The 15,612-nt window shown below is 35.4% G+C and overlaps 1 protein-coding gene across 4 annotated transcripts in view; it reads left to right on the top strand.

Moving 5' to 3' along the window:
• The window catches only part of KPNA3 (karyopherin subunit alpha 3), a 101,567-nt gene extending 88,850 nt beyond the window's left edge, over nucleotides 1-12,717 (top strand). For all 4 annotated transcript variants that reach the window (XM_081045920.1, XM_081045923.1, XM_081045922.1 and 1 more), the window contains 7 exons: nucleotides 1,919-2,050; nucleotides 2,939-3,067; nucleotides 5,351-5,455; nucleotides 5,553-5,624; nucleotides 5,789-5,951; nucleotides 8,707-8,801; nucleotides 9,346-12,717. In XM_081045920.1, the coding sequence (XP_080902046.1) occupies nucleotides 1,919-2,050; nucleotides 2,939-3,067; nucleotides 5,351-5,455; nucleotides 5,553-5,624; nucleotides 5,789-5,951; nucleotides 8,707-8,801; nucleotides 9,346-9,444 (795 nt within the window). In that variant the 3' untranslated portion in view covers nucleotides 9,445-12,717. The remainder of the gene's footprint in view (nucleotides 1-1,918; nucleotides 2,051-2,938; nucleotides 3,068-5,350; nucleotides 5,456-5,552; nucleotides 5,625-5,788; nucleotides 5,952-8,706; nucleotides 8,802-9,345) is intronic.
• The last annotated feature ends 2,895 nt before the right edge of the window (nucleotides 12,718-15,612 follow it).

Raw genomic sequence — 15,612 nt, 5'->3', positions numbered from 1 at the left:
TTAGGAAGATTTTTCTGCCATTATTTCTTCAAATATTTTTTTCAGCTCCACCTCTCCTTCTGGGACTGTTGGCACAAATGTTAATTCTTTCATTATTGTCCTACAAGTCTCTGAAGCTCTGTTCATTTCTTTGCACTTTTTTTTGTTTTGTTTTTCTCTCATTTAGATTGCATGATTTGTATTGCTCTATCTTTGAGTTAGTTGATCTTTTTTGCCTCTCTCCATTTTACTTTTGAGTTCTCCCACTGAGTTTTAAATTTTGGTTACTGAATTTTTCAGTTTAAAATTTTCCATTTGGTTCTTTATGTCTTCTGTTTCTTTTTTGACACTCTCTTTTGTTTCAGACATGTTCATAATTGCTCACTGAAGTATTTTTATGATTATTACTGTAAAATCCTTGTCAGATAATTCCAGTATCTATGTCATTTCGGTGTTGGCATCTGTTATCTGTCTTTTCCCTTTTGAGTTAAGATGATCCTAGTTCGTGGTATGAGGAGTTATTTTCAGTTGTAGCCTATACATTTTGGCTGTTGTGTTAAGAGATTCTGACTTCCATTTCAATCTTGTTACCTGTTACTGCCAGACTGTGTAATAGGCAGGCTTTGCCCATACACACATCTGTCGTTCTAGGTTGGGATGGGAGATGGGTTCAGCTCTCAGGCATAGCTTCTGTCCTCCCATTTTTGAAGTTGCAGTATCTCTATTTTTCCAGAACAAATAATATTTATAAATTATTCTTCCACTCTTATCCCCACATTTGTATTAGTCTTTGATCTCCAATGAAGTATTTCCTCAGTCATCTCTTAGTTGAATGCAGCTCATTGTCTAGTAAAGGTGTCAGCAAATTTTTCTGTAAAGGACACAGAAAATATTGTAGACTTTTTGGGCCACATGGGTCTGTCTCCCTAATGTGGAATAGTTTTATTAGGATGTTACCTTTAAGCCTTTCACCCCCATCCTCTTCTCTGAAGTTTCACACAAGCTTGGGACAGGAGATCCAGACAAAAGCTAGAATTTAAGTTTTTCTCTTGTTAGAAGAGTTTGAAATTTGTAGTTCTCTGACTCTTAGTAATGCTGTAGGTGTGGTCTGTATGCGGCTTTATTTGCTCTTCATTTATATACTTTTTTGAAGGATATGTGGAGAGATTTGAATACATAGCTGCTATTATTTTAACGCAACAGAATGTCTTTAATTTGGATAGCTCTAAAAAGAAACATCTCTGGATTTCAGATGAGATGAGACCTTTGTTTACATTCCTCTGTGAAGACACCAAGGAAGCTACTTATAAGCTCTTTGACTTTGAATGAATCAACAAATCTGAGCATAATTTTTTTTTTCTTTTCAGAATTAGATGGGTATAAGGCATGGTTTATACTCTGTGCTCTTCAAATAGGCACATTTTTCAAGAGCTTTGCAAATAATTTTTCCAAGTGAAGCTAAAATGCCAAGTCATTTCTTTTATCTGTTTACTTTAATTATCTGAAAAGTTAATTATATTACTAAATATGTTTGAAAACCACTAGTATAGAGAGATGATCTTTTTTGTTCTCTTCTAGGCTTAAGGCAGCATGATATATTGGTCTCATTCTGTATGTGAAGTGTTTCCTTGTGATTATTATTAGGTATTCAGTTTGTGGGGGCAGAGAGAATTACTTTTCTGCCATTTTTAAATTCATCTATTTGATATATAAACGCAGAAGTTGAAGTAGAAGTTGTCCCAGACTTCTGTGTCATTTTTGTGAAGAGTGATCTGAGGTAGGCATTGAGAGTTACCTACTACTTAATAGATTTATCAGGTAAGCAACCAAACCAAAACATCGAATTTAATTACTTTTTATGTCGCCACCCCTGAGGTGTGTTAGTATTTTAAGCACTCAAACAAATAGATACATTGGTCATTCTTTTTATTTCCTGTAGATCCTTGTAGATACTGTTTGGGCTCTGTCATACCTGACAGATGGAGGTAATGAGCAGATACAGATGGTTATTGATTCGGGGGTTGTGCCATTTCTTGTACCCCTTCTGAGCCACCAGGAAGTGAAAGTTCAAGTAAGTATTTTCAAAATTTTTTTTCTTGTATAAAATTGTGTTTGCTATAACCCGTTAACTTGAACATCTAGGCTTCAATTCTGTCTGTATGTACCTATCTTCCTTATGTCTCCTGCTGTTTTACTGAACCTGAGTTTGTTGATTTCTAAATCTTGATCTCACCCTGATTCTTTGCTGAGTTTCAGGCTCATGCAGCCAACTGTCCTTGAGCCCTTAGACATAGCCTATGAAAACTCCTTCAAGCATTCCATTGTTATTTCAACAAGACAAAAATGATGTGCACCATCTTCTCCCACAAACCTGCTCTTCCTATCTCCCGTATCAGTGCACAGCATATTCCGTGCTGGAAACCTTGATTCCTCCTTTCATTTCTCCTCCATTACAAAATTCTGTCAATTCTGATTGCACAGCTTCTAGTCTGTCTCCTCCTTAGGTATCTAGAGCCACTCATTTAGCTCAAGACTCGCTTCCTTTCCCCCAGTTAATTGCAGTAGCATCCTAACTGCATTTCCTCCTCCTCGCTCCAGTTTCTCCTCACTCTCGTTAGGGGTACATGGCTGATAGATCTGTTTATCCCACTTCTGCCAAGGTGACTTTCTAGGTGGCAATGTGGGCTCATTCCAGGCCTTTATTAAAATCTTTCTGAGGTGCCAGTTTAGTAATAGATAAAAATAGCTATTAAAAATGGACCTTTACATTTTTTATTTTAGTTCCATTTTTCACAAGAATTGTTTAAATTTCAAATTGCTTCTCAGTTCTGCATAACACTTTGTTTTGTGTAAGAATGCACCCCTTCCATATGTACATTTTCTCAGGATCATCAAAAATATAGAATCAGTTTTATCATAAACAAATAAATGTATAGAAAACATTGTATCCCCACCGCAGACTGCAGCACTCAGAGCAGTTGGCAACATAGTGACTGGCACCGATGAGCAGACCCAGGTTGTTCTCAACTGTGATGTCCTGTCCCACTTCCCAAATCTCTTGTCACACCCAAAGGAGAAGATAAATAAGGTAAGGCACGTAATGTCTTCATCGGTGTCTTTCTTTCTCTTTGTATATCTCATTTTTAACTGTCCCCTTGTTTCCGTTTATATTTGATTGTGATTTTCTTCAAAATCACTGCAGTTAAGATGAGAATTATTTCAAATCATCTCTGATTATTTCTTTCAGTTTTTAATTGCTTGTTACAGTGCTGCCCTGATCATCAAAGAATAAAAATTATTTTTACACTTACCAATGTTTTTATTTAAATAGATTGAGAAGTAGCAACAATTACCAAATTAGTAGCCACTAGATGAGAGTACATACAAAATCTCTCATTAGATGGCTGGTATCTTTTGTAAACAAATAGATCATAATCTAATCTCCCTACAAAATGAGATTAAACCTAAAGATGTAGTACCTGAATTAAAGATTTTAAAAATTGTCTTTTTCAAGATTTCAAGCTTGAGATACAAACTTACTATTAATTGTTAAATATGTACTTAAGCCTTTTTGTATCTGGCTTATTTCGTGTTGCTAACGTTTCCGGGTTCATCCATGTTGGAGCATGTATCAGGACATCATTTTTATGGCTGAAGAATATTCCATTGTACATGTATGCCATGTTTTATTTGTCCATTCAGCCGTTGCTGGACACTTGGATTCTTTCTACCTTTTGGCTAATGTGCTGCTATGAACATTGGCGTACAAGTGTGTGTGTTAGTTCGTGCTTTCAGTTCCTTTGCGTATATATCTAGGAGTAAAATTGCCAGGTCATGTGATAATTCTATGTTTAGCTTTTTGAGGAACCACCAAACTGTGTTTTTCATAGTGGCTGCACCATTTTACATTCCCACAAGCAGTGAATGATAAGGGTTCCGATTCCTTTTTAAAAATTATTATAGCCACCCTAATAGTTGTGAAGCTGTGTCTCATGGTGTTTTTGTTGTTGTTGTTGTTGTTTTTAAAGATTTTATTGAGGAAGGGAAACAGGACTTTTATTGGGGAACAGTATGTACTTCATGATTTTGATTTGCATTTAGTTTAATGAAATTTTAGCTGCCTGAAATGTCACCATCCCCCAAACCAGCAGAATTGATCATAGCTATATTTATTTCATTGTTTGACTATAACTTGACAGTTGGATTCTTATAGAAAAGCATGTTGTCAGAAGTCACATTTTAGAGATATATTTGTTCCAGTGCAGGGAAAGAAGCCATGGTATTTTAGACTCTGGGCCAGTTATTTTTACTGTAGAAATTTCAATAATATAGGCGATTTTTTTTTTTAGCTAAATGTATTCCATAATTGGAAACAGAGCTGAGAAGTGAAGAAGCTGGATAGAAGTGGTAGATATGGAGAAGTTCTGGCCTGTAATCCAATATGCTCTCAGTTAAGGTATCATGGGGTAAAGAGAAAGAGTTCATGTAGAATACCCACTCAGCTTCAGCAAGTAGTTGGTAGCTTCAGAAGTTTTTCACCTTAAACGTTTGTATTATTTGCATCTTGGGACCATCATGGGACCTGGAGGTGGAAGTTACCAACTTGGTTTTATTCCCTCAACATTTTAGTTTGAAAATTTTCAAACTTACAAGAAATTTGCAAGAATACTAAAGTGAACATTCATATACTCAAAGCACCGATTCACCAATTATTAACATCTTACCACAAGTGCTAGCAGAATAGATTTACAATTAAGTCCTAATTTTGGAGGAGGAAGAAGATACATGGTTGACACTAAAATTACGATAAACATGTTTGTCCGTGACTTATAAATCCTTTAAGGTTGCAATAAGACTTGTTATATAGACCCATCCTAGACTAGTTAGATGCTTAATTTCTAAATATATCTTGCAAGTAAATATTTTTACGATAAAGCAACTCACTTTTCTAAGAATTAGTTTTAACAAAATACTATGAAATTCAGTCTTTAATTTACTTCTGTCATCTGTCTTTTAGAGGAAGCTCTTGCACTAAAAGTCTAATAAACTCCACGAGTAAAGATTTTTCAACTGTTTTATTCACTGTCATATTACCATTGTCTAAAAGTTTCTAGCGTATAGTAGGCATATATTTTATTGAATAGATAAATGCTAGGTTAATGGACCCCAAATATTGTGAATAGAAGTTTCCTTATAACTTGTTTAAAAATGGGAGATTCTGTATAACCTAATCACTTTTTAGATGCTTTCCCCTTAATGCAACTCAGGTGACTTTGTTATTATTTGTATAAACTACATTAAATTAAAAATACAAACACATTAAAGACATAATTTTTCAAATAAAAGTGTCCCATATTTTGTTCAATTATAGGAAGCAGTATGGTTCCTTTCTAACATAACAGCAGGCAACCAGCAGCAAGTTCAAGCTGTAATAGATGCTGGATTAATCCCTATGATTATTCATCAGCTCGCTAAGGTCAGTCATATTGTGAATTTATCATGTGTGTTAATATAGTATAACCAAGACTTTACGAATAAAGAATTCATTTTGTCATTTCTTTTGTAACCTTCAGGGAGACTTTGGAACACAAAAAGAAGCTGCTTGGGCAATTAGCAACTTAACAATAAGTGGCAGAAAAGATCAAGTGAGTTTGGAAAAATTAACTGTTATAATTGTTAATATTGGAAAGCATATGGCTCTCTTCTGATTAGGAATTACTGGTTGTTTATAAGCCCTGTACAGTGTTCTTTTGGGGGAAAAAGATAATTATATAAATATAATTATTCTTTTTTTTTTTTTTTTGTCTAGGTTGAGTACCTTGTACAGCAGAACGTAATACCACCATTCTGTAATTTACTGTCAGTAAAAGATTCTCAAGTTGTTCAGGTGGTTCTAGATGGTCTGAAAAACATTCTGATAATGGCTGGTGATGAAGCAAGCACAATAGCTGAAATAATAGAAGAATGTGGAGGTAAGGGTGGATTCACTGAAGAAAAATAGTTGAGCATAGGAACTCTGAAACATTAGTTCCTTAAAAGACAACTAATTACAAAACTGTTAGGATACATTACTGTTACATCATCAAAGTTTGTTGCTGTTCTTTATTCACTATGTTAGCATTCCAAGATTTTCCTGGGAAACAGTAGTCCATACTTTGAAAAAACTGGTTGTGAAGGTCACTCCATAGCCCTTCTAGAGATTCACATTGCTTTTTAGAAAACACAGATACTTCTCTTGAAGGCACAGTACATGAGAGCAAATTTAAAGCTCTGAGAACTAGTACAGTAGAGAAACTTATAAGCTTTGTTTAATCTAACATTTCTCAAACTCCTCGACAGTGAAACACCTTTTTTCATGTTATGCTTATTATCAGGCGATTCTGTGGGCCTTACTTTGTGAAATACTATTCCATATTATTCGAAAAGTTTAATGATTTTGGAGTCTCTAGATATTTTGTTTCAGTCTTAAGATTGCCAGAACTGCATGCTAAAGTTAGTATACTACAGAAATTACTTTGAAATGTTAATGAGAAAGTATTGTGATTTGAAATATTTTATCTTTATTTCTCTAGTAACACATCTGAAGCATATATTTTAAAATTTTGTTTTTAAAGGTACCTTTTCAGTATGTACTAAATTGCCCAAACCTTATTAATTTATCCTAATATCATGTTTTATTTTATACACTTTGTTGACCAATACGTATGATTATACTACCCAGTTTATTTTTTTAAGAGAAAACAAATGCAGTTGCATCATAGAGTATTCAGACTGGAAATATTTTCTTTTTTTTTTTTTTATTAATTAATTTATTTATTAGTTTCAGGTGTACAAAACAAGGTAATACTTAGACGTTCATCATTTATATCCCTCATACTGTGAACCCCCCTCCCCCCATCCACTATCCCTCCGACCTCACCCTGAACCATCACATTATATATATAAAATTATAGTTGGCATTCATTAATGTTTAGCTTCTGATGTACAATGCCATGATCAGGTATCCACAGTATCCCTGAGGTGGTCTCCCAAATAGGACGCATGTCCATCGGATACCCAACAAAATCTTTACAACATTATAGAATACCTTCCCCAAATTAATTTTCAAAAGAAAAACCCTGAGGCCATCTTGTGGTTACCAGCTGCTTCCAAATCCCTTCACCTTTCCCCTTATCCCCAACCCCCTCCCACACACCCATCTAACCACTCTCGGTTTTTTCTCTGCGTCCCCAAAACTGACTCTGATTAGTTCATTCACATAGTCTTTTCTTTAGATTCCATATATAAGTGAGATCATATGGTACTTGTCTTTCTCTTTCTGACTTATTTCACTTAACATAATGTTCTCTAGATCCATCCATGTTGCTGCAAATGATAAGATTTCTTTCTTCTTTATGGCTGCGTAATACTCCATTGTATAAATGTACCACAGCTTCTTAATCCAGTCATCTACCGATGGGCATTTTGGTTGTTTCCATATCTTGGCTATTGTGTAAAGTGCTGCAATAAACATAGGAGTGCATACAGATTTTTGAATTGGAGTTTTGGATTTCTCCGGGTAGATGCCTAGGAGTGGAATTACTGGATCATAGGGTAGTTCCATTTTCAGATTCCTGAGATACCTCCATACTGTTGGAAATATTTTCTTAATAGCAAGAAGGAATTATCCTAGAGATGTTAAGAAGTCTTGTTAATGGTCATAGAAGTAGTTACAAAAGTCTAATTGAAATGCAGATTTTTGTATTATTAATTCACTGCTCATTCTAGTTTTAAGATGTTTTACTTTTTAAGATAATTTGAAATTAGCATTTCACCTGCAACCTGGTTCAGAACAAACTAACCCAGAAAGTTTGAGCTGTAGAATTGTTACTCTTCAGTTTTTTATCAATATAGTTACTTCTGTCTATGGGAGTAATACTTAAGATGCATGTTTACTTAGTACTTTATAATTTTATACAGTACATGCATTATCTTTGACACCTATTTTCCCATTTTTCTGATTTGTATATTACTATATAAAGAAAACAATGCAACTATTTCAAAATGACCTATCTAAAAAGACATTTCAAGGAAGAATATTTATTATTAGGGATTTACATTTACAGACTAATGCATCTGCTACGTAGAGTAAATATATTGGGAATATAAATGAAGGTATTGTACAGTTACTGTTCTGAAAAAGTATTGCCCAAGTTCACTGTGGCCATAAGACTTAAGCCCCCTATTCATTTTTTCAAATTAGTTCAAAATTTAAAGCTTTATTTTTTGTGTATATCAATTAATCATTAAGTTTCTAAAAATGCATTTTCTAGTTATATAAAAGTGATAACACTTGGGAAACAGAGCAAGATAAAAAACATGACTATGGGACAGTATGATTATATTAAAGCAGCCTGGGAAGATCTCGGTTCCAGGTCTCACCAACTTGCCACACACCCGAAATCAATCTCTTTATATCTGTGTGCCACAGCGTCCTCACCTGCCAAATGGAGTGTTTAGGTGTTTTTAAAACTGCCTGCCCTAGAGACCAGGGCTCCTAAAGAGGAAGAAATTAGTGGGACACTGGTCCTCCATCCAGAGCAACTCAGGTTTTTTATCTGGTTTTTAGACAAACTGTCATCTTTGGGGGGCAATGGGAGGGTATTCTGAGTTCTTTAGGATTTTTCATGATTAAAATGAGCACAGTTTTGATTATATCTGCTTAATTATTTTGATTATTTTTATCAGGTTTGGAGAAAATTGAAGTCTTACAGCAACATGAAAATGAAGACATATATAAATTAGCATTTGAAATCATAGATCAGTATTTCTCTGGTGATGATGTAAGTATATATTAAAATACAGTGTGTCCACATGTGCATTAAAACCTATACATATGTAAATTTACTAAGAACTTTTCCTTTTATAATTAATATGACTTAAGTTCATACTGTGTATTTCTATCAGATACACTTGAGATGGCATTTTTCCAGTTATTTATAAAACTGAATTTAAAAAAAAAATGATTGCTTTCCACCAATCAACTTTCCTAAATACTATGTCTGAAATTTTATTATAGGTAAAATTGTAAAAAACAGTTCTGGTTGCATTTGTAATCTCTTAAATGGGAAGAAATAGTAATTATAGAAATGATATATGTTCAAATAGGTAAAATAAATCTGAAGATACAGGAACTTAAGAATGGGGCGATTTTTAAACGTGTGTTCAGTTTTAAATTTTTAAGTTTCTACATTATTTATTTACTGCGTATTTTAAGTGATTAAAATATTCATACAGAATTCTATCCTAAGCAGTAAATCAATTCGGCTTATACCATAATGTATAGTATCTTAACGTAATAAGGATTTTTTTTCTTGCTTTTTATAGATCGATGAAGACCCTAACCTCATTCCTGAAGCAACACAAGGAGGTACTTACAATTTTGACCCGACAGCCAACCTTCAAACAAAAGAATTTAATTTTTGAGTTCAGTTGAGTGCAGCATCTTTCCCACATTCAATCTGAAGCACCACCAGATGGCTACCAAATGACAAGAACAACAACAAAAGGCTCCAAAACACAAATGCCTCTTCGTTTTGATGCTTCTAAAGCAAGCCATGTCTCAGTCACTTTGCAGTTGCCAAAAGTCACTATCACATGGACTGTAAATGCATATGCATGATTTCCTAAACTGTTTTAGAATTCTCCTTAACAATCTCAACTCCCTATTATTCCCTGTGCCCTGGTGCCACACGCTGACAACTGCAATCTCCAGTTTAGAATATTCCGTAATGGTGGCGTGTCAGCTGCCCACTTGATATTCCTTTGGAAAATGGTGCGCTGTGGATCAAGACACTTTGGTATGATGTATATACACGTTGGAAGACTTTAAAGAGGTGCAGCCTGATCTGAGCCTCCATCATTGTCCTCCACAAACATATTTTCATATTCTTTATGTGGAAAAATAGATTTTAAAGTACAAGCCAAATGATTTTCATTGGTGGAACTGACACAAAAAAAGTAACTTAAAAAAAGAAACTTGGTTATTGATTAAACAGATAAGTTTTAAAAAAACTGTACTTCATCTACCAGTAATTGATATGTTTATTATCTGCCTCAGAAGCCAGGGTTGGAGGAAGAACTTTAGCTATGGATGGTAATGCTTTCGCCATTATACCTAATTTTTGAGAACAGCAAGCCCTATTTGACCACTCACTTCAGCCTGTGTGTTCCTGCTGTTTTGAAGTAATCAAATGCTGTGCATGGTATTTTACCTGAGCTGCAACCTGTTATGGACTTGAACTTCTGTTTAAGTTGAAAGCAAGAGTCCCTGACTTTAAAGAAAATAATCAAAAAACAAAACAAAAAACACAAAGGTCTAAAGTACCCATTGGTGATATTAAAAAAGAAAATCTTGCTTTTAGCTTTCAGGAGTTAATATTTTTCGTTTTAAATTGATAATTGGATATGGCTGGTTTATATTGGGTTTAAACTGTGGAGCTTTCATGTTTACTGTAATTCAGTCTTAAAATATTTTTTACTTAGTAACCAGTGCTTTTGATAAATGTGGTTGGCAACAAACCAGCAACTATCTAGAAGTGTCATAAAACTTCATTCTTTGAGTATTGGGGAAGTTAATTCAGATCTTACTTAAAAGCATATTCACGTATTAAAAGATTCAGACAAGGATCTGTATAGAGGAAATAATCTGCAGTTATTTAACATAAACCTGATTTGCGGTGATCTTTAAGTACTGCAAAATCTGGGATTACTATGTAAAGTCACTGCTTTTGGTAAGTTGTCTGGCCCTGTTGTTAATGAAAGAATATGAATTTGAAATTTTTTAAACTGAATAATTTGTGCTGTCACAGAAATGGTTTTATTGCTATTGTTTACTGGGTATAATTTTCCAATGCATTGGTGTGAAGAGAGAGAAAACCTAAACTAATGTAGTTATCCGATGGGGGTATATTTACTGTGATGAAGATGAGACAGATGATGCCATCAGAGCTTTGTGAATCAGCTGGGGTGTTTTCACTGATAAACAGCACATAGCAGGTGTGCATTCATTACAACTATATGTATCTGCCAAGGTGGAGCCACTTTAAAGAGTGAGTTTTGTCTTGTATCTAAAGTGGATACAAGCGTGTGTTTAAACTGCAAGATTTTTACTTGCTAGAGAATCTGTTTTAATATAGTGGTTTGGCCTCTGATTATTTATAGGTTTTATAAATTTTAGAATCAATTTCTCTTTAAGGTGGCTCAGATTTTTCAACTCTTGTGCACATAAAATTGAGTTGAAGTTCATTGTGCCTTTTTTTCTTTATCCAGATTTTGAGTTAAAGCTTCATATGGTAACTGCATCCTGTTCAGACACTGTAGTCTAAATTTTTGAAACTGTGTGGTGTTCGCTAAAAGTAGGGATAACAAAATCAAAGGTAATTAAGGTCACAAACTTCGGTGAAACCCTTAATGTCCAAATCTTCTTGATATTGTGAATTGTACCCCTTCCAGTTTAGTTTCTTCTGGACTCTCCATACTTACTGACAGTTACCTTTTAAATTTTGCACACATTGAGATTAAATTGGGCCTCTATTGTGTAGATTCCCATTTCCTCTTGTGTTTTAAGCGCAAACTAACATAAGTGAACATTAGCATCAAGTCGTGCAGACGTATGTGTGCATTTGCTTGATTCAATTTGTTGTGACCTTATCAGTTTGGAATTGGAATTGCGCCATTTCGTAGATAAAGGAAATTAAGTATATTGCTGCACTTTTAAGTTTTCGAAACAGTGTTGAAAAATTGCATTGTTTTTATTTTTTTTTTAAACTCGGTTAAAAAAAACTAAAACGTTCTTTCAAAAGAGGCATCTAAATGTGTTCCTAATTTTGTATATGGGCTTAGGTTTTGTAACCAATAAAAAAAGCTGCTATCAAATACGATAAAACATTGAAGAACTTATTTCTATAATAATCTTAATTTCCTACTTTTGTTTTCTACGTGGTTAAATTTAAGTTTGGAATTATTTTTTAAACGTGAACCACCATGGGGTGAATCATGAATTACTCTTTCATTGTATTTTACTATCTCCTTTCACTATAACAAACATGACCAGTAACAATTCTAGATTTAAGAGTATTTTGTAACAAATAAGTACCAAAATTTTTATTAATTTCCTAAGCTGCCATAACAAAGTACCACAAACCAGGTGGCTTAAAATAGTAGAAGCTTATTGTTGCACAGTTCTGGAGGCTAGAAGTCTGAAGTCAAGGTCATGGCTGGGATAGGCTCTCTACGAAGGCTCCTGGGGAGGATCCTTCCTTGTCTCTTCCTGGCTTCTGGTGGTTGCCGGCCATCCTTGGCATTTCTCAGCTCATAACTGCATTGCTCCAGTCTGTGCTTTCTTTGTCACATGGCATTCTCTCCACATCCCTCAGGTTTAAATATCGTAATTTAGAGAAAGGTCATTTGAGAATAGTGTGATTATGACTTTCATGAACAAACAAAAATCAGACTATTTTAAGGCCTGTGTAACCCTTAACAATAAGTAACTATGGAAGATAGTAATTGAAGTAAACCTGAAATTTTTAACCCAATAGAGGTTGTAGCTTTAAATGAAATTTTGGATCAATTTAAAGAACAAAGGAACAGCTGAACTTTTGTGTATACAAATATTTTTACTTTTGTATAATGCCACTTCAAACTATTTCTGAAAGAAATCAGTGTGTACGTAAATAAATGTGATGGTAGTACCGCTATAGAATCTTGCCATAATTTCCTTCAGAAGGGTTGTTCTTGTCAGGGGATTAATTACTTAATTGCTGCAGGTGAACATTCACGAATGTCAGTTGTCTCACAGTGATGATTATGAATTTTTTAAACCCTCGTCGAACTGGGGGATTTTAATTAGATCTATGTGGAGAAAGGGAGTATAGTATAATTTCTGCACATTAAGCTGTAAGTCTTAAGGCACATAGTTCAAGGAGTGTGCTATGTAACCCACCTTTCATTTGTCTAAAAAGGAACTCTCCATGTAAATGTACTTCGTTAGATAGCTGAATAACAGTGGTAGAATGGTTCTCAAAAAGTTCTACATATACAGGGGGATATATATGGATATAGATAGATATATAGAGATGGGACTCGGTAATATATCAAGAGAAAGTCTTTGTGAGAAGGGATGAGAATGCAACATACTCACATCTTTAGCCTTTTTATTTGCCCATGAAATCCCTCAATGAACTTTGGCCTAACTGAGGGTGTCTCACACCGTGCAACATTGACATTTTAGACGGGATAATTGTTTGTTGTGGGGGCTGCCTGTGATTGTAGGATGTTTAGCAGCATCCTTAGGTTCCACCCACTAGATATGGGTAGCTCCTCTCCAATCCCCAGTGGTGACAACCAAAAATATCTCCAGGCATTGCCAAGTGTCCCCTGGGGCCAAAATTGTCTCTGGTGTGAACCATTCGCAGAAACCAATTCCTGTAGAAAACTTCATTCAAATGAGACAGCCTAAGCCATGCCTTTTTGTTGTGTGAACAGTCCCAGGCTTTTTATCTTCCTGCAGAAGATAAAAAGAGGAGACAAAAATGCCTTTTCTTCATTCTCAGTTTCAAGAGAAATCAGAGCCAGATCTAACCACATTTCCCAAATCATCCATCTGTGGGAACTCCTGGTAGTACTGAGCCCCATCTATTGCAAAGGACTTAGGGTAGAAATGGGAATATGGAGTAACTGGTCACCCTCTTAAATTTTATCCTGTGGCTAAAAAACAAACGCATGTGAAGCAATCAAACGTGTTGATTGCCCACAATCTTCTTAACATTGTCCCAGACCGGTGTTTTTCAGATATATTTAATTAAAAATCTTTAAGTTCTCTGGGAAAGCTGGGGTTGGACCAGAAAAAGCACAGCATACTTTGAAAAACACTTATTTGAAGTCTCGTGAGAGATTGGCCCTTTCCGGAAACTTACAAGTTTGTGAAAAATGATTAAAAGTAAGGGAACTATGGCTGAGCCACACTACAAAGCATGTGGTCCTTGCAGGGAATTTCTTCTCCAATATCCCTCTTCCCTTCCCTAACAGATGGCCATCTACCTTCTTGAGTAATTTTGTTTTTTCAAACTGTGGTTCCCAAAGATAAGTGGGGCCTTGTGCCAAGTAATGTATGAAGACACAAGACTCACAGGACAGCCGTTTTATTTAATTGTAAGTAAAACAGTTTTATGGTCATACAAGCCTAAGTGTTATAGAGTAAAGGACACATTTTGCATAACATTTTAAAGATAAAATCAGATTTTTGAGGCAGGCCATTTTTTGAAAAGATTCCTGCGGGAGTAAGGATCAGAAGAGTTGGAGAAACAAATGATGAGGCGTCACTCCAGGCAAGCCTGTTGTACTCGGTTGAATACCGTTAGTTGTTGCCACGTTTTAATATTGAACAAAAGTTACCGCTCTTAAATGACCATCATTATAAATTAACTATTCTAGATTCAGAGTAGACATTTTGTCATTCATTCCCAGAGAACAGAAGAAACCGGTTTTTATCAGTTCCCTCCTCAGCGTTAATACCTGTGCTTTTCAGCCATCTGATTATAAAGTTGTTCCTGGACCTGGTTCCTGTCAGTTTCATGCATTCCAAGGACCCCAAGAATAAAGTGTGATGGGACTATAGTTTCTGGGTACAGTGGGAACATTCCATTATTTGGACACTTAATTCTATTAATGTGGAGAAGATTGTTTCAGTTACTTTACCAGCTTCATCATAATGAGATTTGTGATCAAGTAACAGCCTCAGCTGTCTTTGTTGTCTGCCCTCGGACTCAGTAGTTAGGCATTTATACTTTCAAACCTAACGATAAGAATTTATAAATGTCATTGATTTCAGCTCTTTTCTTCATAATAACATCAGATTCTTTTATCGATTGTCTCCATTCCATGTCATCAGACTTTTCGAAATAAGAATTTTGACTAATCCTTTAGAACCATTCAAGTATTTTTTGAGCACTGTGTCCCATGCCAGGTGTGCTAGGGTGTGAGACACTTCACACACACACACACACACACACACACACACACACACACAGGAATAACAGTAAAAGTTATGACAAATGTTAGAAAAAAGAGGTACAATGAAATAAAAGAGAAGGAACTGGCCTAGGAGGCAGGTCATCGGGCTGGCATTGCAGCCCATATTAAATGCCAGCCACCAGCGCTTAAAAGTACCCACTCAGTCCTCTCGACACCTCTGATAAGCGAAGATCAGTTCCTGTTATCAGGCAGAGAGAAGTTCGTGCTCCCAGAATTACACAGCTGATGAGAGTGAAGAAAAAGCAGGAGTTAATTGGGCAGATTCACTGGAAATGCTTTCTGGCAGAGGAGACAGTCCATGCAAAGGTCATGTAGGAGCTCAAGGAAGTGAAAGACAGCAAATAAAACTAGAGCAAAGATAATGGAGAGAAGGATTACTAGGGGCAGGGGAGGGGCGAAAGAGATAGGTAGGGGCCAGACCCCATAACCTGGTAAGTCACGTAAAGGATTTTGGTATCTAAGAGCAATGGTAAATCATTAAACGAGCGATGATGGAAGAATTGTGTTTACTAAAAAATCACTGGCTGGTAAGGTAAGGACAGGAAATGTACTTGGGGTAGA

The sequence above is a fragment of the Rhinolophus hipposideros genome (genome assembly GCF_964194185.1).
Source record: "Rhinolophus hipposideros genome assembly, chromosome: 4".
Taxonomy (NCBI): Eukaryota; Metazoa; Chordata; class Mammalia; order Chiroptera; family Rhinolophidae; genus Rhinolophus; species Rhinolophus hipposideros.
The sequence above is the reverse complement of the archived record's forward strand: the minus strand, read 5'-3'. Positions and strand labels throughout refer to the sequence as shown.